The sequence below is a fragment of the Plecotus auritus genome (assembly GCF_963455305.1).
Source record: "Plecotus auritus genome assembly, chromosome: 2".
Classification (NCBI taxonomy): Eukaryota; Metazoa; Chordata; class Mammalia; order Chiroptera; family Vespertilionidae; genus Plecotus; species Plecotus auritus.
Window position 1 is genome coordinate 38,616,684 of NC_137771.1, and position 23,680 is coordinate 38,640,363.

At 43.5% G+C, this 23,680-nt stretch overlaps 1 protein-coding gene across 4 annotated transcripts in view; it reads left to right on the forward strand.

Annotated features, from left to right (window-relative positions):
* LOC308243096 (cytochrome P450 4A11-like) overlaps positions 1-23,680 on the forward strand; it is a 62,203-nt gene that overhangs the window by 28,989 nt on the left and 9,534 nt on the right. For 2 of the 4 annotated variants that reach the window (XM_080658261.1, XM_080658260.1), the window contains exon 2: positions 23,535-23,676. In XM_080658261.1, the coding sequence (XP_080514387.1) occupies positions 23,535-23,676 (142 nt within the window). Of the gene's footprint in view, positions 1-17,919; positions 18,299-18,400; positions 18,502-23,534; positions 23,677-23,680 lie in introns of those variants that run through there. The other 2 variants (XM_080658259.1, XM_080658262.1) reach the window with 2 other exon arrangements.

Genomic DNA, 23,680 nt, shown 5'->3' on the forward strand with positions numbered 1-23,680 from the left:
TAGTATTTTTTAACAATCCTTTGTATTTCGGTGGGGTCTGTTGTTATTTCACCTCTTTCACTTCTGATTTTGTTTATTTGGATCCACTCTCTTTGCTTCTTGGTGAGCCTGTCTAGAGGTTCATCAATCTTGTTTATCCTTTCAAAGAACCAGCTCTTGGTTTTGTTGATCTTTTGTATTGTTTTTTTTTTTTTTTGTCTCAATGTCATTTATCTCCGCTCTGATCTTTATTATTTCCTTCCTTCTGCTTACACTTGGCTTTTCTTGTTGCTCTTTTTCTAACTCTTTGAGTTGTTGGGTTAGGTAATTTATTACCATTGTTTCTTGTTTTTTGCAGTAGCCTTGTAGAGCTATGAACTTCCCTCTCAAGACTGCTTTCGCTGTGTCCCATAGATTTTAGATTGTTTTGTTTTCATTGTCATTTTTTGCCATGATGTTTTTTATTTCTTCCTTGATCTCTCTGGTAACCCAGTCATTGTTTAATAGCATGCTATTTAGTTTCCATGTGTTTGATTTTTTGGATTGTTTTTATTGTAGTTTATTTCCAGTTTTATGCCACTGTGATCTGAGAAGATGCTTGATATGATTCCTATCTTATCGAATTTGAAGAGACTTTGCCTATCACCCACCATATGGTCTATCTTTGAAAATGACCCATGTGCACTTGAGAACAATGTGTATTCTGTGGCTTTGGGGTGAAATGTTCTGCAGATGTCAATTAATTCCATCTGGTCTAGTGAGTCATTTAGGATTGATGTTTCTTTGCTGATTTTTTGTTTAGAGGATTTGTCCAATGGTGATAGTGGGGTATTAAAGTCTCCTACTATGATTGTATTGCTGTCAATCTCTCCCTTGATATCCTCCAGGAGTTTTTTTTATGGATTTGGGTGCTCCTGTATTGGGTTCATATATGTTTACCAGAGTTATTTTTTCTTGTTGGATTGCTCCCTTTAGTGTTATGAAGTGGCCTTCCTTATCTCTTGTTATGTCCTTCACTTTGAGATCTAATTGTCAGATATAAGTATTGCTACCCCAGCTTTTTTTTCAGTTCCATTTGCCTGGAAAACCTTTTTCCATCCCTTCACCCTCAGTCTGTGTGTCTTTTTTTTTGAGGTGGGTTTCTTGTAGACAGCAGATATATGGGTCTTGTTTTCTTATCCAATCCATTACCCTATGTCTTTTGATTGGGGCATTTAATCCATTTACATTTAAAGTTATTATTGATAGGTACTTATTTGTTGCTATCCCTATTCTTTACCCCTGTGTTCCTTCTTCGCTTCCTATTTCTTTTCTTTTCTTTTTTTTTTTTTTACAGCAGACCCTTTAGCATTTCTTGCATTGCTGGTTTGGTGGTAATAAATTCCCTTAGTTTTTTTTTTGTCTGTGAAGCTCCTGATTTCACCTTCAATTTTGATTGACAGCCTTGCTGGGTACAGTATTCTTGGATTCAGACCCTTCCTTTGCATGACTTTGTATATTTCATTCCATTCCCTTCTGGCCTGATGAGTTTCTGTTGAGAAATCAGTTGCTAGTCTGATGGGGGTTCCTTTGTATGTAACTTTCTGTCTCTCTCTTGCCGCTTTTAAGATTCTTACTTTGTCGTTGGTGTTTGCCAATTTAAGTATAATGTGCCTTGGCGTCGGTCTTTTGGGGTTCATTTTGCTTGGGACTCTGTGAGCTTCTTGGATTTGTGTGGGTTTTTTCTTCCCTATATCAGGGAAATTTTCTGTCATTATTTCTTCAAAGAGGTTTTCTATTCCTTGCTCAGTTTCCTCTCCTTCTGGAACCCCTATTATGCGGATGTTGTTTTGTTTCGTGTTGTCCCAAAGTTCCCTTAGGCTCTCCTCCTGCCTTTTAATTTTTTTTTCTAGAAGTTGCTCTACTTGAGTATTTTTTCCCATCTTGTCTTCTAGCTCACTGATGTGGTTTTCTGCTTCTTCTAGTCTACTCTTGATGCTTTCTATTGAGTTCTTTACAGCAGCGATGTCATTTTTCATTTCTTCTTGGTTCTTCTTCATTTCCTCTTGGTTCTTGCTCATATTGTCGAATTTGTCTTCCATTCTTTTCAGCCACCCTATGACCATTTCTCTGAATTCTTTTTCTGGAAGGTTGTTTGCCTCCATTTCGTTTACTTCCTTTTCTGGTGATACCTGCTTTTCTTTCATATGCGGGCTGTTTCTTTGTATCCTCATGGTCTCTCTTCTCTGGGTGTCTGGTTATGTAGTTTTCTCTCTCCTTATCCCAGGCAAAATCTGACCTTTCCGTGGTGGAGTGTAGAGCTCCTCTGAACCCGTGTGTTTGCGCCAATTGGCGAGCTATGTTCTGGGGCTCGCAGCTGTTCCGTGGGTGCCGCAGTTGTGGATTCTCAGGCTTCCGATAAGCTCCACTTTCCGGTTCAAGATGGCGCAGACTCCGCGTCCAAACCCGCAGCTCCGGGAGGGGACCCAGCTGCAGTGGGGGCTGCCCGGTCAGGGGAACCCCGTCTAGCAGTCCCCCACCTTCTTCTGGAGTTCAGCTGTCCCCCAACTTGCCAACAAACACTCCTTGTGCGACCCTCAGCTGTTCTTTCTTTCTGCTCCAGGACCAGGTTCGGAACACGTCTGTCTATTCCGCCACCATTTTTCCCTCCTCCAAGGATAAAATCCAAGCCACTTTATTTTGCCCTTCTTAGAGTCCAAAACCTTCATAACATTTAAAATATATGTATATAAGTAAAATATATTGATTAATTTTTATTTGATAAAGTTTTCCACGTGATCTCAAGTATACTAGATTGGCTAAATTTCCTTTAAGAAGAGAGAACAAAATTTTTAAATTACTCCAGGCCCTTGGAGTTTTCCAAAAATCATCCCTCGGTTATAGTCTTGAAATTTAACTTGGAAAGACCATCAAATATATCTCTATATAAAAAGCCAATGACCGTAATGACCATAATAACCAGTAACTATGACGCCCACTGTGGCCAGTGAACCGGCTGACCAAGGGGTGGGGCTGGCCAACCTCGCGGCCCCTCCCCCCTGCTGGCCTGCCCCTGATCAGACTCTCCCATCCCATCCAGAGCTGGCTGCTGGCCAAACGCCCCTTCCCTTTCCCCTGGCCAGCCCCGCCCCCAATCAGCCCACCCCACCACGATAGGCCTGCAGCCCCTCCCCCTAGCCGGCCCACCCCTGAGTGCACCCCTGCCCCAATAGGGGACGGAGCTGGCCAGCCAACCTCCTGAGCATCTCCTCCTGGCTGGCCACAGCCCTAATGGGCCCCCACCACCCTGATCGGCTTGCAGCCATTCCCCTCTGCCAGCCCCGCTCCTGATTGCTGCCCCACCCCAATAGGGGGTGGGGCCGGCCCACCAACCTCCTGCAGCACCTTTCCCTGCCTGGTCCCACCCCAGATTGGCCCCCCCACCACATTAGGGGCAGGGCCAGCCGGCCAACTACCCATGGCCCCACCCCCAGGCTGTTGGCCCTCTATTGGCACCCCCCACTCCATTTGGAGGTGGAGCCGGCCAGTCCACCAACCACAGCCCCTCCCCATGGCTGGCCCCAACCCCAATCAGCCCCTTAGCCCCAATCGGGGGCTGGGCCCACCAGTCAATCACCCGAAGCCTCTTCCCCCAGCTGGCCCGGCCCTGATGAGGCCCTGATTGGGGCAGGCTGGCCAGCGAACCTCGTGCCATCTCCTCCTCCCACCAGGCCTAGCCCTAATCCGCCCTGATTAGGGCCAGGCTGGCCGGAACCCACCCGTGCACAAATTTGTGCACTGGGCCTCTAGTGTGTGTGTGTGTGTGTGTGTGTGTGTGTGTGTGTGTGTATGATTTAAAGATTGATTATATATTTTTATAATTATCTTAAAGGATATCAAATAAATTTTAACTGGTTTTAGTATTAAAATTTTTTGTTGGGACCTCAGAATTAATCCTCTTTTTAAATTAGACCAATAAACAACATATTTTGAATTTCTAATTATTTCAGAGAAAACACAACAATCATTTTTTCAAAAATAAATTTCTATACTTTAGGCATTTAATTACCACAATTACATTTTCTCCCAAATTAATTTTAATCTTGAACTTTTAGAGCAGGCAAGTCAAATATTTAGCAATTCTTGATTAGTAACACTTTAAAATTTTTAAGAATAAATTTCAAAAATACAAGACATAATCAATCAATAGCTTTAATTTTGTCCTCTATATTTTTTACAAGGCATACTCAGATTAGTATTTCAGTATTATGTTATTTCAAAATACCTAGATATTTAATAAATTTTATTATTTATATAATTAAGCAAACTTCCAAAATTTTAAGCTGCCAAACGAGTTTGGAGCAAGTTTGTAGTCATTCAAATGCAAATTGCATCTTCTTCCTGCTGGAAACTTTGGCCTACCTGTTTGTTCTGCTGGGGGAAGGGCAACTAGCCCCTTCCTAATTAACAAAGGGCATAGCCAGTTTTTACCTGGCTACTTAGATTTTTATATATTATTTATCTATGTTTCAACAATTTTTGACATTCAAATCCAATTATAATTATTTTAAGGCATTTACTTTGGCAAATTTTTGTAACAGACAATTTACTGATTTTCTTAGCGGCCTTACAATTAATTTTTTAACATGGTTCATTAGCATTTTAAAAACTACTCTTTATTATGGAAATACCAATCTTATTGCTAGAATCCAGCCTGTATTTTTTCCCTACGTCAAATCCACCATCTTCCTTTTTGCAGGAAAAAAAAAACCAGTCCTGGGGTTTTATTCTGTGCCATCGCAAAGAGAGATTTAAGCTTAGCTAAAAACCCTATCTAAATGTCCAAAAATCAGACAGTTGTGCACATTTGTTTTAAGCTAGCTTCTCTCTTTCTGAGCACAGAAGTCCCAGACACATTTCTAACTTTTCATAGTGAGGAGACTTTAAATTAGCATAATCGGGGAGTGGGCGTCCATCTTGCAGGGTCACCACATGTCTCCCTTTCCCCACATCCTGCTTGCTTTGGGGGAAGAGTCAATAACAGACAGGCCACGTTTCTTAAAAGGCATGCTTAATAGAAAAAGATAGGTTTTAAATTTTTTCATATTTCGCTTTCCAAAGTAATAACTAGCAGCCAAGGTGACCTTAGCCAAATTTTGCATTTCCCATCGAGTTCTTCTATAATTTTTTAAAAAAGCTTTAAGTAGTCTTTTTGTGGGAGAGCTCATAGCTCTGCCCTCTCCAGCCACCTTTGAATCTCTCCACACCAGAGGTGGATTCGGCAGTGGGGTTTTATTTCTTATTATAGATTTTTGATTCCAAATATGAATTAGGATTTTAATTTGAACAAGAAACCACATTTTAAAAAAAGTACCTTTTGATATTCCAATTTGTTTATAATTTTGCCTTTTAACCAAAGTTTCCCCCATTATAATCTGACTTAAACACAAAGAATCACCCGTGCACTTGCGGATCCACAGGCTTCCAAAGCTGACATGGTCTCTATGTACAGTTAATCTTACCACCATCCCTGGTGTTGTTTCCGCTCAGGCGAATCCTTCTTTATCCAGACGCCCTGAGTTCGAGCGCCATTAATGTTGGTGTTGCAAGGCTTCAGGAAGCCCCAGTTGAGGACGCCATTAATGTTGGGATTCTTGTTCCAACATTAAGAAGGGTTCAGCAATCTGGAGAAAGGCTGTGCATAGATTAAGTAAGAGTCCAGAGATGAAAGATAATTTTGAAAGGCATTGGGGTTCAGAGGAGCTTAGCTAAAGGAGCCAAGTTCTTTTTGTCTCAGGACCCCTTGCTTTTTATTTTATTAACACAAATTGTCCTAAGGCAAGATGGATCTATACACTTCAAAGGGTAGGGTTTCATACAGAAGCATTGTCAGATTGGGGAATAGCCTACGGCTGTTCAGGTGTTTGGCCAACAGGAGGCAATGACATGTAGATTAAGATGCCATGAGCTGTCTGGCAGTAAACAATCATCCTATTCAGGTTTTGGGGAAATGCCTTTAGCCATCCCAACAGGTGATAACATATGTGACTCAGTCCTTGTTGAGTCCCCAAGTTCCATCAACCTTTTGATGAAACTCTTGCAATTATGACATGCTGGAACTGGCTCCTGGCACTCCTGCTGCCCTTTGGGAGCTAGAACACACCCCACTGAATACTTATCTGGTGCAGGGCTTGGGAATTGAGATGTCAGGGTGCAATGGACTTTGCTGGTGTTTACATGTGTCACTGCATTGGTGATGTCACCCTCTCCAAGAAGCATTCAAACAGAGCCTACTCATGGGTATATTATAGAGGGGAGGCCTGACTTACAATCTGATGGTGCTAGACCTCTCACCCATCATGTGCACACCTCTCCCACACTCATTCTGATTCACTGGTATCCATATTGCAGCAGAGTGGGGAGGCAGATGGGGCCACTGTGGGTTGCTCTTTCTGGGTATCCAGAGCCCTTAGCTCTGCCTGGGAACCACTGTTCTGGAACAAACCAAGTGATCAAACTGAGAAAGGTGCATCTGCAGGCTAAGGAAGATCTTGAGAAGATCAGGAAAAAGAGGAAGTTGGATTTCTGGACATTCTTCTCTTTGCCAGAGTGCGTGTGTATAAGAGGAGCCTGAGGTTTTTCCCAGAAGTACAGAGGAAGGTGCAAGCCATGCACTCTCCCCTGCCTTTCCCAGTTGAAGAATGGGAGCAGTGACATTTGTGCTGAAGTGGGCACATTCATCTTCAAGAGATACCAGGAGCCAGGGGTATCTCCTGGATCCTCTATGCTCTCGCTGCCCACCCTGAGCATTAGCCAAGGTGCCGCAAGGAGATCCACAGCCTTCTGTGGGATGGCACTTCCATCACCTGGTGAGTGTTCAGGAGATGGGAGAGCCCTGCCCACTCAGCTAGATAAGAAGCTCTGGTCTGCCTGGCCCCTGTCTGCCCTCAGGTTGGGCTTCATTCATTTCAGGGATCACATAGATCAGATGCCCTACACCACATATGCATCAGGGAGGCACTGCGACTCTATCCTCCTGTACCAGCTGTTGGCAGAGAGCTCAGCAAGCCCATCCATCACCTTCCCTGATGGACGCTCCTTACCCAGAGGTCTGAACTTCACCACACTCACTAACCCAGGAATTCTGCAAGAACCCATGGCAGATCAGATCTATGTGTCCTATAGCAGTTCTCTGGTCTTGTTCCTTCATCCTAATTGGATGTTTGCTTTGTAGTTTGGATGAGGAATATAACATGCTTGGCACAGAACTTGAACATAGTAAAATTTCAATAAACAAATGGTAACCTTTGAATGTGGCCTTATCATTTAGTCCTAAAGTTCTAATTCCCTGAGATGTGAGGGCTACAGAGACAATCAGAGAGGGTAAGGGAGATGTGCTTTCTTTCTTATGGAGTCTAGGAAAATGAGGGAGATCAGAAAATCCACTGTCATGGGTATGATGGTCCTGTCTCTGAGGAGCCTTCAGGTTGATGGCAGAGAGGAATTGATAACTAGATCTGGGACACCTACATGGCTGGAGGCCACCTCTTGGCTCACATTTGTTCTACCCTACCACATTCCCGCCCTACCACATCCTAGCTATATGATCATAGGAAAGTTACTTAGGCTTTCTGAAGCTCAGGTGCCTCATATGAACAATGGGAATATAAGTGGCCTCCTTGGAGGGTTGTTGTGAGGATGGAATGAGTTAATGCATAATCTCCAGGCGCTCATGGATGGCACTTGATAAATTGAGTTGTAACTTGAGTTGCTCCAAAATATGAGCCTCTAATTCTTTCTTGCTTCTCACCCTATATAGATTTTCTGAATCAATAATTCTTTGAATTCCTCTAATGGTGAATCAACTTTTACAGAACAGGCTTTAAACAAATTGTTCTTCTAGAAATTAGCTTTAGAATTTGATTTTTCCAGGATTGAGTTCTTTCTCGTAGACCTTGGCTGCAAGTCACATGACTCCCACTAGAGGACAGAAGCATGCTAGGCAGCTGAATCCTTAGGCAGAACTCATATCTAGTCTTATTTTATTCCATTTTGGTGTTTAAAAATTCAATTAACTTCAAATATAAAATTATTAAGACTGTCTGTGTGCCAAATCCTGTGCTAGGAGGTAGGAACACAGAGATGAAAGATACTTGTCGCGACCCACAGGTTGAGAACTGCTAGCAGGGTTGCCTAAGACCATCGGAAAACACAGATATTTACATTACGATTCATTAACAGTAGCAAAATTACAGTTATGAAGTAGCAACGAAAATAATTTTATGGTTGGGGGTCACCACAACATGAGGAACTGTATTAAAGGGTCGTGGCATTAGAAAGGTTGAGAACCACTGCTAGATGATGAGGGCATGAGAGCGTGGTCCACCCCACTCCACACTGTGCCTGACCTGACCTCCACATTGTGAAACCAGAAACTTCTTGTGAAAGGAGTGAACAAACTAATAATTAACTCTATTTTCTTTTTCTTTTTTGTTAATTCTCACCCAAGGATATCTTTTCCATTGATTATTATTATTATTTATTTTTATTTTTTTAGAGAGAGAAAGAATGGAGGGGATGGGGAAAGACAGAGAGAAACATCGATGAGAGAGAGACATATCGACTGGTTGCCTCCCACACGCACCCGTTCTGGGGCTGGGGATCCAGCATGCAACCTAGGTATGTGCCCTTGACCACAGGCTGATGCTCCTACCACTAAGCATAACTGACTAGGGCCTAATTATTAACTTTTTAATGACTCACTTGACTTGACTCAGTGGCTTAGGGCACTGACCTTCCCCCAACATGACTTCTGAGAACTGAAGTTGAAATTAGGAGCTACATCTGGAAAAAGGATAGGTTTTGTTAAAGTTCAGGAGCAGAATATGAAGCAAGGCTAGTGGGGTAGAAATGTGTGTAACCTAAAAGGAAGGGCATCGAATTGACTCACATCAGACTTCCCTGCTCCTGCAAAGGCCAATGCCTGCTTACCTCAAAACAGGGTTTAAGACCATTTCTCATGCCATTTCCCCTCCATGGCCCAGGAACTGCACTGGGAAGCAGTTTGCCATGAACAAGCTGGAAGTGGCCATGACCCTTAACCTGCTTTGCTTTGAGCAATGCTGGATCCCCCCTAAGTCCCCATATCCCTACTGGGAATTGTGTTGAAGTCCAAGAATGGGATCCACTTGTGTCTCAGAAAGCTTCTATAACCTTTGATTGGACAAGGACAAACTCTGAGGCCCTCTTATTTATCATGCTGTCTTCCTATCATCAGCCTCTGTCCCCTTTCTCCTGCTCATCAGACTGTCTGCTTTTCTTTGTCTCACTCTTTTCCAGATTTCCTACTTGTTTGATATACCCTGTCTCTACCTACCTGCACCTCTTACTTTCTACCTAACTCCTATTCACCTGCTGATCCTCCAGCCTGTCTGCCCTCTTCCTATCTTTTTACTTTCTGCCTGCCTTTCTATCCCTGTATTAGTATTCTTTTGATATTATAGAAAATTACAACAAATTTAGTGTCTTACAACTGCAAATATTTATGATCTTATAAGTTAAGAGATCAGAAATCTGAAATGTGTTTCACTGGGCCACAACCAAAGTGTTGCAGAAGCCCTAAGGAAGAATATTTTTTTCTTACTTTGTCTAGCTTCTAGAACTTTGCTCTTAAGGGCTTTTAGTGAATGTATTAGGCATTCCTAGATTACCAAGGAAATATTCTTAAATGCAATTGATTGTAGATGTTAACCACATCTACAAAATCTTCACGGCAACATCTAGTCTTGTGTTTAATTGAAAAATGGGGTACTACAGCCTATCTAAGTTGACACATAAAACTAGATGTCACAGTCCACCCCTTGTCTACTTGGCATTCACACACATTCCCTTAAATCATTCTTAATCTGCAAATCTATACTAATAATAGAGGAATATGCAAGTTGGTCAGAACACCCTCAAACAACGACTGAACAGCAGGCTGCGTGGGGCTACCAGGCCGGCAGGGTGGGGCAGTTAGGGGCAACCAGGATGGCAGGGGAGGGCAGTTGTGGGTGATCAGGCAGGCAGGGAGAGGACATTAGAGGTGATCAGGCAGGCAGGCAGGTGAGCAGTTAGGAGCCAGTGGTCCTGGATTGTGAGAGGGATGTCTGACTGCCAGTTTACACCCAATCCTCAGACATCCCCTGAGGGGTCCTGGATTGGGTGCAGACTGGGTTGAAGGGACCCCTGCTGCTCCCATGCATGAATTTCATGCACCAGGCCTCTAGTAGAAACTATAATAAAGTTATAATTCTACCACTACCCTGTGCATCATTAAAAGGCATTAACCCTTTCCCCCCCAAAGACAATGCTATGTCATTGGATGATGTTCACTGTTCTGTAACTTCAATGCTGTGATATAAAGTTGACTTTTATTAATACATCTTATGTTAGATTTGAAGGGCAAAAGAGGAGGAAGAAAAAGTATCAGATACACTCATGTACACACACACACACACACACACACACACAAACAAACATGTTTATAACAAAATAAAAGAGAAATACTCAAAACAATTACAGTCCTTGTTCTTGCAACTGGTCACATGGCCATAGCTAGCATTTATAACCACCTTCTTCCACTACCAATTCCATATTCTCTTTGCCCTCATCAAGCACCCCAGCTAGACATGGTATTTTGCCCGGTGGGGTGACCCAAACCTTCATTCTTTTCTTTTTTTAAATAAATTTTATTGATTTTTACAGACAGGAAAGTAGAGGGATAGAGAGTTAGAAACATTGATCAGCTGCCTCCTGCACACCTCCTACTGGGGATGTGCCCGCAACCAAGGTACATGCCCTTGACCAGAATCGAACCTGGGACCTTTCAGTCCACAGACCAACACTCTATCCACTGAGCCAAACCGGTTAGGGCCAAACCTTCATTCTTAAAGGATCCTGGTTATTAGTCCTGCTTGAATAGGGTTGTGGTATTTTTCTATTTTAATAACAGGGCATGGCAATTCTAAGAGACACTCTAGATATATCCTGTATTACAGACATACCTCCATTGGTCATTTCACCTTGGTAATCAGAATCAATCCAGTACAGTAACTGCTTTTGATTCAGAGACATGAGGAGCCCAAAATAGCTAGCTGGCAGTTTTACTTACTAGTTTAATGTAATAATTATTATGTCTCCCAGTGGAAACATTTCTCCTTTTGGAACTAAGACCTCTAGGCCAGCAAAGCATAAGATTGTAAGGACAAGAAGTAAAATATGTGCTAATGGAATCACTAGGGGTAACAATGAGTGGTGCTACTCCCATTTCCATCCCTTGATTCCTGAACTGGTAAATCATGGCAATGGAAGAAACTGCACCATTTATTAGACATTGATTTGTAGCATATATGGTCTGCTGGAGAAACTTACCTCAGCCCTGCAAGTTATTGTCACCTAGCTGGTACTATATATCTAAACCTATACCAAGCTTCTTTCTCTGTTTCTGGAATGCATAATTGTAATAGATACATACTTGTAAATATTTCTCTCTTCTCCGCATCCAGTGCGGCTAGAGAGCGGCCCAGTTCCTGAGTAGGGGCAGCTGAAGATTGAGAAAATGAAAGAAAGAGACAGACACAGAGATAGAAGGAAAAAGCTGGGGCTGGGTGGGACCACTGTCCTCTGACATGGACAGGAACAGGGACAGTGACCCCGAGCCAATACAGTGTGTTTATTTTATACAGAAAAAACAAAAAAACAAACAAAAACAAACAGGAAGTTTTACTAAAAGTCAAGACAAAGGAGATTATGTGCATTCTTGGGTGGACCTGAGTTGTATTCATTCCTGGTGCTTGGCTGGATTTAAATAACAAAACCTATCCCCTGGCACCTGAACTGAAGGTCAAGCTGATAACACTCTTGCATTTTGGCAAAGCATGTTTCCAGGACGTGGCTTTGCCATCGCCACTGGATTCAGCTGACAATAATTAAAGAAATGCCCATGTGCCTTCCCAGGCGCTCTCTACATATACTCACCATATGCCATAGAAGACTCAACAGAATGTAGGGTTTTGATGTCTCTAGCTTCTTTGGGATCTTCCCATATGCTTCCATTCCCATTTTCAGGCTCTCACTACTTCTCAATCAATGTTCCACTTTAGCAGAAGACAACTGCAAGTTTAGAAATTCAATTTGTATTGTTATTCAGACACTGGCAAGATGAGATTCTGGATTTGGTTTTCAGAAATCTCAATCCTATCTGAGACCTGTGGCTACAGGACATAAAGGTTTCTTTCAGGTCAGGCATGGAAACTTTTAGGTTATTTAAAAGTACTTTAGGCTGGGAAGTTGAATCCCCAACTTTATCCTCTTCTTTCTCCAACTTCTCCAGCACAACTAGAAGCAAGCAGTCAATCTTATTAGACTCCTTAGTTTAACTAAAATACTCTAAGGTATCAAAAACATGGTCACCAGAACCTTGTCTTATGTAGGTATTTGGTTAGTGGTATCCACTGGGGACAGTTTGTGTATCTCTATTGTTGCATCATGCCTGGACTACCATGCCCTTTTACCACTGGTAATAGAGTCAATAGGGCCTTTCCAGCTCATCAAATTAGAAAACCAATTCCAGAAAACCCAGAAAAATTTCAGAAAACTCATCCTTAAGATTATTTTCCTCCACAACCAATCTTGGTACCAAAAGCTGTATTAGTCAGGGTCCTACCAGAAAAACAGAAGCAGTAGAATATATGCTTGTGTAGGAAAAAAGTCACACCTAGAAAGAGGTGCTCATTGAGCCAGCTGGGAGCTTTCCTGTCTCCTACCCTGAGCAGAACAGGGCAGAAAAAGATTCCCAGCACCAAAGGTCTGGAATGGCAAGAGGAGGGGGCAGGTGCCCACTCACCAATTTACTGGAGGAGAAAGTCATGAACATTTGGGGCCTTCAGATCTTCAGAAGAAAGAGAAGATCAGGTCAACCAGGGACTGTGGGATTCCCAGAAGAGACATTAATAAATAGGATGTGTACATCAGCTGCCCAGGCTTAGGAAACAGGCCAAGGACTCCTCCCCACATGGTACCCTGAGCCCTTTGCTTTCAGGAAGTCCCACTCTCTCTCTAGAATGCTCACCCCCTTCGCTATACTCAGCTTTGGCATAGTCAGGCTCATAGATGTTCAGGAATCCAAGGAATTGTCTGAACCAGAGTGGGTTGGTGTAGGGCTGTGGTCGGCAAACTGCAGCTCGCGAGCCACATGCAGCTCGCGAGCCGCGGTTTGCCTCTCTGTTGACTAAGTTTGCTGACCACTGACCTAGACTCTCAATTCCAATAATTACAGGCTGTTGTTGTTCCTTGTGATTAAGCCCCTATCCCAGTGGTTGGCAAACTCATTAGTCAACAGGGTGGCAAACTGCGGTTCGCGAGCCGCATGTGGCTCGCGAGCCGCAGTTTGCCGACCACTGGTGTAGGGGAACTGGTGGGCCCAGGATACCACCTTTCCCAGACATCTCATCTGCTGTATCTGTAATGGTGACAGATGCCAACCCAATGTCACCTGCCAGGACCTAAGCCCCTGAGGCTGCCCTCCCTCTGCATCCCCCCTCCCAGCCTGTCACTTAGTCCTATCCATCTCTGGACTCAGTCTCCTTTCCAGCCCCAGTTCAAATGTTGTAAGTCTAAGCAACTCTCTTATCATACCTGGGTTAGCTGAACAACCCTAAATTGGCCAACCTGCTTCCATCTGGTGCCTCCACCAACCCTTTACTACACTATAGCCAGAAACATTTCTTTTCAGCATTAAAGCTTTTCATTAGAAAGGCGATACCAGTTTGCTGTGTAATAAAAACACCCACCTAGATTCCACCTATGTTAAGTCATTCAACACATTCTTATTTAGGACTTAAGTGCAAGGCACTATCTAGACATCTCAAAAGAATGATATAGACATGGTCCTGCCCTTTCATTCTAGGGGAAGACTGACAAGAAACAAGTAAACAGTTAAGTAGAACTATTCAGACAATAGTAAGTGCTAAGAAAGAAGTAAACACTGTACTACAAGAGAGACTAACAGGGAGAATCTGTTTGGATAAGAGTGATCCAGATGGCCTCTTGTTGGAGATGACTGTTAAGGTGAAACCCAAAGGATGATAAGGAGCTGTTTGTGTGAAGAGTAAGGAAAGAGCATTCAAGGCCAGGGGAACAAGTACAGAGGCTCTGAGGTGGGAAAAAGTGTGGTGTCTTCCAGGAACTGCCTCATGGTGGGACAGTGGCTTGGGATGAGCTTGGAGAGATCATTCAGAGGGTGGTGTGTGCTATGACACTATGACAAGGTTCTGGTAAGAATGAAAGTAGGTAGCATATGAAAGCACTTGGCATCATGTCAGCAGATAGTAAATGTTACACAAAGTAAATGATGGTAAGTTGCAGGAAATCTGGAGTTAGAAATTTGAGGTTATGGTCGTAACTCTAACACTTACTTGCTCTGTTGCCTTGATAAAGTTAATTAACATCCCTGGGCCTTAGTTTTCTTGTCTGTAAAATAAGATTAATAACACCTGGTAGTTGTTGTGTTTTTTTTGTTTTTTTGTTTTTTTTTAAAATATATTTTATTGATTCCTTACAGAGAGGAAGGGAGAGGGATAGAGAGTCAGAAACATCGATGAGAGAGAAACATCGATCAGCTGCCTCCTGCACACCTCCCACTGGAGATGTGCCCGCAACCAAGGTACATGCCCTTGACCGGAATCGAACCCGGGACCCTTCAGTCCGCAGGCCGACGCTCTATCCACTGAGCCAAACCGATCTCGGCAGTTGTTGTGTTTTGGAAAGTATGAACATTAGGCAAGTATTGAGAAGACATTTTTGGTGCTTTCTCAAAATTATCTGTATGTCTTATTTCAGGTATTTGGTGATGCTACAAAACGTCCCAGGTTAAAAATAAACTAACACGATAGCTTTGTGTGTTCCCTTGGATGGAAAACACAAGCAAATATTTAGATTTAGAAGGCTTTTGCCTGGTAGATGCAGCCTTTGTAGTGGAGCAAAAGAAAACAAGATATGATAAATTGAATCAGCATCAAACCCAACTTTATCAAACCTAGAAAACAAGAAGTTCCTGGTGGCAGTTGACTCACATGAGTAATGCTTGAAGCTGCTACGTTGCCTTTCTGTTCCTTATAAGCTGAAACAGAAAACATATATACTAATAAAAGCCTAGGTGGCCCTCACACCTTCTGGAGACACCCTCAGAGACATTGCCACAAGATGGCCACCACAAGATGGCTGGCAGGGGAGGGCAGTTGGGGGCAACTAGGCTGACAGGGGAGGGCAGTTGGGGGCGACCGGGCCTGCAGGGGAGGGCAGTTGGGGGTGATCGGGCTGGCAGGGAAGGGCAGTTGGGGGCAATCAGGCAGGCAGGGAGGCGAGTGGTTAGGAGCCAGCAGTCCCAGATTGTGAAAGGGATGTCCAACTGCAGTCTGACATCCCCTGAGGGGTCCTGGATTGGAGATGGTACAGGCTGGGCTGAGGGACACCCCCCCCTTCAGTGCATGAATTTTATGCACCGTGCCTCTAGTTTAGGAATAAAAATATTAATGTCCTTTTACAACATGGCACCCCAAACTGAATCTAGTCTGTTTATGATGGTGGCCTAACCAGTCCAAGGTTTTTCTTGTTCCCTCCTTCCTTTCTTTATTAAATCAGTATTTATTGGGCAGCAGCAGCAGACACAGTCTTCTGTTCCAGGCTATGAGAAGCATAAAGACATAGACTGCCTAGTTACCACATTCATGGAGACCTTGTTTGGAGTGTCTAGATATCAGATGAAGGAAAAAGATATTTACTAGTTAAAAAATATTGTCCAAGGAAAGCACAACTTTCTGAGTTAAGCTCATACTTCACAGACAGCTGTACATTCTGCTTTGATCACTTTGTTATAAGCTTTCCTATATCATTAAAAATTCTCCATAAATACTATTTCAATGACTATTACATCTGAGCACATGGTTTGTCCAACACTTTCTCACAAAAGCTGCCCTGGATAGTAAGGCTTGCATTTACGCCAATATGTGGAGGTGCTAAAACACTCGTTCACTACTTGGAAACACAGGCTAAAACAGCAAACATGACATGTCTCCTGGGAAGTTTGGGAGGTGCCATGTATGGACTGAAATCTCTTTACATTAATGGTTAATGCAGATCTCTGAGGCCAGACAGCCTGGGTTTGAATCCTGGCTCTAACCCTTACCAACTGAGTGACCTTGGGTAGGTAGCTAACCTCTCTGTGCCTTAGTTTTCTCGCCTAGAGTTGTGGGATTATTTTTAAAGTCTGTTTTGTAGGGTTGTTGTGTGAGAAAACATAAATTCTTTGCTCAGTGTCTAAAACATAGTAAGTGCTCACTAAATGTTAGCTATCACCAAGCATTATAAGCCCAAATATATTAAAGAAACTGAGGACTCAGGGAGAGAAAGAAAGAGTTAAAACCAAAATTCAAACCCAGGCTTTCTGACTCCAAAGTCCTCCACTATTGCCCCTCATGCTGATGGTGAAAAGCTGGTGCTGAGCCAATTAAGGGAGAGTCAGGGTTCAAGAGTCCCTAGGGTTGGAGCCAGAGGAATGGAAAATAACCAAAGAACTGGGGGAAGGTTGGGAGGAATGGGTGTAAAAGGTTACATGCCCAGGCCCTTGGGTTTGGACAGCAGCCCAGGATTTAGGGGAGAAAGAAAAGAACTCTGGTTGTGTGATGATCGCTTGTCACATGGTAGGGCAATGGAGGAGGGTGTTGGGAGTAGAGTTTAGATGGATGAAGGAACAGATCAGGAGGAAATGGAGCCCCTTGGAAGGCTGCCTGCCAAGGAATTTTCTTGAAGTATATTGTATTTTACTACCTGAATGATATTGGGGGAGGGAATCATGAAAACATTGAGGGTAAGAGATTAATTTGCCCCATATCCCTTTCTCTTTTATATAAGATCTCCATGACTTCTCGGTGCTCATCCCTCTATCTAGCACTCTCCTCCTGATGAACTTGTATTCATCCTTCAAGACCCAATTCTCTTGGTTTAGTTTTCTCCTTTCTGGATGGACCCAGCTCACTATTCATTCCTACAGCTAAAGGCCTTATCATAGCTTATTTTACTGTTGTTGTTTTTTGTTTTTACTTTACCTACTAGATTGTGCACTCAAGAAACATTTGCTGAATAAGTGAATAAATGAATTAATTAATGAGCAAATAAATTAATGAATGAGCATTCCTATGCCGTTCTTTTAAAAAATATTTTGTTGATTTTTTACAGAGAGGAAGGGAGAGGGATAGAGAGTCAGAAACATCGATCAGCTCCCTCCTGCACACTCCCTACTGGGTATGTTCCCGCAACCAAGGTACATGCCCTTGACCAGAATCCAACCTGGGACCCTTGAGTCTGCAGGCCAACGCTCTATCCACTGAGCCAAACTAGTCAGGGCCCTATGCCGTTCTTAGGAAAAAGATTACTATCCCACCTACAAAAGGAGAAACTGAGGCTAAGAGAGTATCAGTTGCTTACTTCATATGAGATGGGCCAGACATGGGGCTGAACCTCCTGACCCTAAGGTCAGTACTCTATCCACCAGCACATTCCCCTTGGGTCACAACTAAATAGAGGACAGAGCCAAGCCCTGGGGAAAACTTCAACTGGCAGGTAGGCAGGCAATTTTGGAGATAAGGGAGAAGGATTCTAACCCCAACTTAAGCTGTCAATGGCTGTTTTCCATTGGCCATTTTACCTATCTGTAACTAGCTTTTAACTCTGGAATAGAAATGATAATGAAATACTGTAACCACACCTACTGAACATTTGATGAACTGGACTGTGATTTCTGGAACTCAAGGTTCAGGTCTGTTTTGTTTGCAGCTGCGTCCTGGCCCCTAGCATACTGGCTGGCACATAACAGGTGCTCATGAAGTGTTTGTTAGGAAACTGATAAGTGGGAAGTTGAAATGTACACAACCATTGTCACTGTCAACTAAAAATCTTTTCTTCCTGGTCCCAAGATAGCTCTTCCACTCTGGTGGCTCAGCTCTAAGCTCTGCCCTCACCCTTCACCCTCCCCACAGGTGGGTGGGACAAAACTTCCAGACTGGCCGGAGGTGGTCAGAGACAGTCAGAGGTCCAGGTGCACTGCACCATGAGTGTCTCTGTGCTGAGCCCCACAAGACTCCTGGGCAATATCTCTGGGCTCCTGCAGGTGGCCTCCCTGCTGGCTCTGGTTCTGCTGCTGCTCAAGGCAGCCCAGCTCTACCTGCACAGGCAGTGGCTGCTCAAAGCTGTCCGGGAGTTCCCGTCCCCTCCTTCCCACTGGCTGTTTGGGCACAACCAGGAGGTAAATGGGAGTGGGACAGGGGAGGGGGAGGGTGAGGAGGGCAGAGGCTCTCAGAGCGAGGTCATGGTCAGCAAGTATATAGGACAAAGCCTTGTTGTGTGAGAGGCATGTGGCCGTGGGGGCAAAACCCAGGTTACCCCTCAGATCGTGGCTCCTCATCCCATGTGCTGGTGTTCTCAGTCTGTCAGATCCTCCTTCCTTAGGTAGGTCTGCAAGCTATTATGTCAGCCAGCCCTTGAGGACAATGGCTGCTCCTTTCTGCATCTCCCTTGCTCCAGGCTCACAGAACAGAACTTCTCCATGCTTCCCTGCCCATGTGCATTCAATTCCATCCTGTCTGCCTGGCCCCGAGCTTGCCTGGGAACACAGACATCGTCTCATGGATCCCTGCCTGCGGGGGTTCACGGCATGTGGGGGCGATAGACAGGAATTTAGAGAAGATATCAAGTCCCAGGAAAAGGGATAAAATCGGGTGTAGGGGTCCAACCAGCTTGGTTGGCTGAGACAATGGGGTTTTTCAGACTGGTAACTGCAGTGCTAAAACCCTGGCAAGTTACTGGCACATCTGAGCAAGAAGCTTCCAGGATGGTCCCAGGGAAGAAGCACTGGCATCTGCGTCTCACCATTAACGAGAATCTCTTTACCTGCCAGCTCCTATTCTCCATGCCCCTGCCCTGTGAGCTCCTTGGGGCTGAGGATATCACCCCCCTTTCTGTGCACTCATCCCTAGCACAGAGCCTGACACAGAGGCTAGCTTGACTCAGGTGTGCGGACAGACAGAGAAAGGAGCAGCTGGCAGGTTGGGTGGCAGAACGTGCTCTTCAGCCAGCTCTGTTAGCACTAGTCCCTTGGGGGAAGGGCACAGAGCATGGTGAGGGGACTGCATGGAGAGGGGCTCATCCGGGTGGGTGTGTGGGTTGAGCAAGCCTTAGGAGGTGGGGTGCAGCAGAAACCTGAGAAGGTTTAGAGAAGGAGGCCAAGATATTATCAGCAGAGCGGAGCCCCAAATGGGAACTGCTCATATCAGCCACAGAGAGACAACCAAAGCCCAGTTGCTTCATGCAAATTTGGTACAAAGGACTTCCAGATGATTTGTTGATTTGGAGAAACTGTGACTTATGTTGTTGCAGTTGTCACCTCTTTAATCAGGGATTTGACAGAAAGAACCACTCTAATCCTCCAGTGACTTTTCCATATACTGATGGCATTAGATGAGATGTAGACTCAATAATTGGGTAACTAATATTACTCATGGTGTAAATCATCTTTCTAATCCTGCTGACCTAAGATATACTGCAGTTAAATTTTCCTTGCTTTTATAATACTGCCTGAGTTTTTCATTTATTCAATACCTCTGTAATTGGCTAAGTCTGGAATTGATTGCCTGATGTTGAATCCAGATTGAAGCTAATCTTTCAGGCCAGATGACAAGGGACAAGATGGGCAGTTGAGCATGTGGGGCTCCATTTCCAAGCTAATTGGGTTGATATCCCAGCTCTACACATATTTTATTTTATTTTATTTTATTTTATTTTATTTTATTTTATTTTATTTTATTTTATTTTATTTTATTTTATTTTATTTTATTTTATTTTATTTTATTTTATTTTATTTTATTTTATTTTATTTTATTTTATTTTATTTTATTTTATATTCCCCATCACCATTCATCCCCTCTTCCAACTCCATCCCCCTCAAAAAAAACACTGCTGTTTTTGTCTAAAGTTCTTTCTCTCTTTTTTGCTCAATCCCTCCAACTCCCACTCCCCACTTCTAACAGAACTGTTTGACTGCTCTCTATCTAGGAGTCTGTCTCTATTGTGCTTGGTAGTTCCATTTGTTCATTAAATTCCACATCTGCATAAAATCATATGGTACTTGTCTTTCTCTGATTGGCTTATTTCACTTAGCATAATGCTCTGCAGGTCCATCCATTCTCTGCTATATTCCTTTTTTTAATTTTTATTAAGGTATTATATGTGTACATATCTTACCATTGTGCCCCCCCCCCCACTCCCATACATGCCCTCACCCCCCAATGTTTTGCATCCGTTGGTTATTCTTATATGCATGCATATAAGTCCTTCGGTTGATCTCTTATTTCCCCCACCTCTCCCTAACCTTCCCGCTGTAATTTGACAATCTGTTTGATGCTTTACTGCCTCTGTATCTATCTTTTTGTTCATCAGTTTATAATGTTTTTTATTATCCACAAATGAGTGAGATCATGTGGTATTTTTCTTTCATTGACTGGCTTATTTCACTTAGCATAATGTTCTCCAATTCCATCCAGGTTGCTACAAATGGTAAGAATTCCTTCTTTTTTATGGCATCTCTGCTATATTCTTTAAATGCCTGCTCTAAGATCCAATTTCCTCATCTGTAAGTTGGGGATGAAGATGATTATAGCACTCAAGTGAGTTCCTATGTTAGAATTGTGCCTGGCACAGACCAAGGCCACCATTACACTCACTCTAACTTGTATGAATTTACAGTAATGTTAATGCCTATAAAGGACAAGCATGTTAAAGGTACAAAATCACTGCATTAAGTAGTGATGGAATCCCACAGGGACTATGGAAAGAGGAACTAACATCTTTGGGATGCAAATAACCCAAACTGCCCCATTCCCACCCCCAACTTTCATGTCCTTTCTCCAAACCAGGAGTACCGGCCATGCCAGCAGAGCCCACATCTTAGGATGTCCTGTGTGGCCACATTATTACCTGTACACTTACTCCCTTTGTGGAAATTTCTTTGTGGGGCAGTTCCCAGGGTCAGCCAGGTGAGGATGACTCCAGGGCAGCACTGCCTGTATCAAGTGGCAGAAGCTTGGAGGGCACATGGGCACTGGGTATTTGCCTACAAATCTGTTATCTCTGCCACTATGGGTATCATTCCCTCTATAAGAGCTCCTACTGGCTCCAGCCACACATGTTCAGGGGCCGGTAACATTCCCAATGGGTTGACTGGAGGGTTGTCAGAGTAGTGGATGCCAAAATGGCCTACATAGGAGAATGGAAATGCAGAATACAATTTACCTCCTTTGGGTCCCCAAAGGGAAGTAATGAGAGTGTCCAGCAGCAAGAAATTTGGGAAGCTGATGGGCATGGGCACCAAGCAATTAGAAAGAGGGCATGCTACTGTGCTGAAATGGGGTTTTCCAGGCCCCTGCTGTGCCAGTAGGAGGGGATCCTAGAGGATCAGGTGACACAGATGGGGTGTTAAGAGGCTCTCACTGGTCAGTCCCCATGTTGGATTAAAGGAGAAGGGCAGCCACAATAATGTACATGACCTGGGAGCATGAAGTCTCCTCCTTAAGTCTTTTGAGCAGGCCACTTCCTAGGTCACAGCAGGATTGTCTGACCACCCTCACCCCCACTCGAACACAAGCTCTATGGTAGCAGGGACTTGTGTTGTTCACTGCTGCATCTCCAGCAACTAGAATGGCAACTGACCCAAAGTAAGTGCTCAATACATTGTTATCAAATAAATAAATGAGTGAATCACTGTAGTGAAAACATTTTGGGATGTCTTCCCAGCCCACAAGCTCTGAGATCTCTTCCCCCACATGAGTGAGCCCCTGAATTCTCTATTCAACCCCAAGCACAGTTGATCATGAACACCTTGGCCATATTACAATCAGATTTTGGAATAGGATTCACAGTGCCACTCAGACACAATGTGATAGTATTGCCTAGAAAATTGTCGGGTAGAACTTAGATAAACATTTGGTAAGAAAATGAATGCATGTATGTACAGAGAGAAAGAATGAGAGACTCAGCCCTGGCAACTCTCCAGTTCCTGGATCTACCCCTTTCACACCCTGCTGCCTCTGGCCCCTGGGCTCTGTGAAACACCCCAGGGTCCTCAGCCTTCTCTTTATCCCTTTTCTCTTTTTTATATTACCTCGTGATTATATCTTTCAGTTGCAACAAGAATTTTAATTAAGACTCACTCATCCACTCTCCTACACATGTGCTCATTCATTCTTTCTTGCATCTCTAGATTCTTTTAAAAGTAAGGCATAATTCCTAAGAGCCATGCTCTATGCAGGCTCTAAGAACACATAAATTACAGATATTAAAGGTAAGTTTGCCAACATGGGACCAAGCAATTAGAACACTGGGTTGAAATATAATAATAGAGACTACCAGGGAGCTGTGGGAACCCTGGGGTCAACAGGCTTGGATGTAAACACAGCTCACCTGGGCATATCGTTTAACAGTTTCCTCATTCTTCAGGGAAACAGGATAAAGTACTAATCCATCCCCACTCATAGCTGTGCCTTGAGCATTACACAATTGTCCTACTTTGTTGGGGCTGCTTACCAAACTGGGTGGCTGAAACAACAGAAATTGAGTGTCTCACAATTCAAATCAAGATGTTGGTAGGGTTGGCTGCTTCTGAAGGTTGTGAAGGAACCATCTGCTCCAGGCCTCTCTCCTTGACTAGCAAACCACGATCTTCTCCATATGGCTCTTCATATCATCTTCCCTCTATGAGTGACTGTTTCTGTCTCCAAACTTCCCACTTTTAATAAGCATAATTATATTGGGTTAGGACACACTCTAATGACCTAATTTTAACTTAATTACTCCTATAAAGACCCCATCTTCAAATAAACTCATATTCTGAGGTTTTTGGGATTAAGTCTTCAACATATGAATTTGAAAGGGACACAGTTCAACCAATAACTCTAATATTTGTGAAAAAGGCTTTATGTCACTCAGTCCATAACCGTACATTTATCAAACTTGTACTATGTGTAAGATTCTAAAGGCAGTTCTGAATGAGGCCCAAACAGAAGCCAGAATCTGACCTTAGACCCGTGGTTGGCAAACTGCGGCTCGCGAGCCACATGCGGCTCTTTGGCCCCTTGAGTGTGGCTCTTCCACAAAATACCACGGCCTGGGCAAGTTTATTTTGAAGAAGTGGCGTTAGAAGAAGTTTAAGTTTAAAAAATTTGGCTCTCAAAAGAAATTTCAATCGTTGTACTATTGATATTTGGCTCTGTTGACTAATGAGTTTGTTGACTACTGCCTTAGACCAAGTGTTGATGAAGAGCGAGAATCCAGATCAGAACCTGGCTCATCAGATATAGTTCCAAGCTCATAATAACTGCTGATGGATCCTGAATTATATCCCTGTGGCCATTCTACCCTTCACCACCATTCCAAGCTCCACACCTAAATTAGAGAAAGGTTTTATTGATTTGTCTTTCCCTTGCTTATAGTTCCAAAAGGACCAGGAGCTACAACAGTTTCAGAAATGGGTAGAGAAATTCCCATGTGCCTGTCCTCGCTGGCTGTGGGGGAGCAAAGTCAGCCTCATGGTTTATGACCCTGATTACATGAAGGTGATCCTGGGAAGATCAGGTGA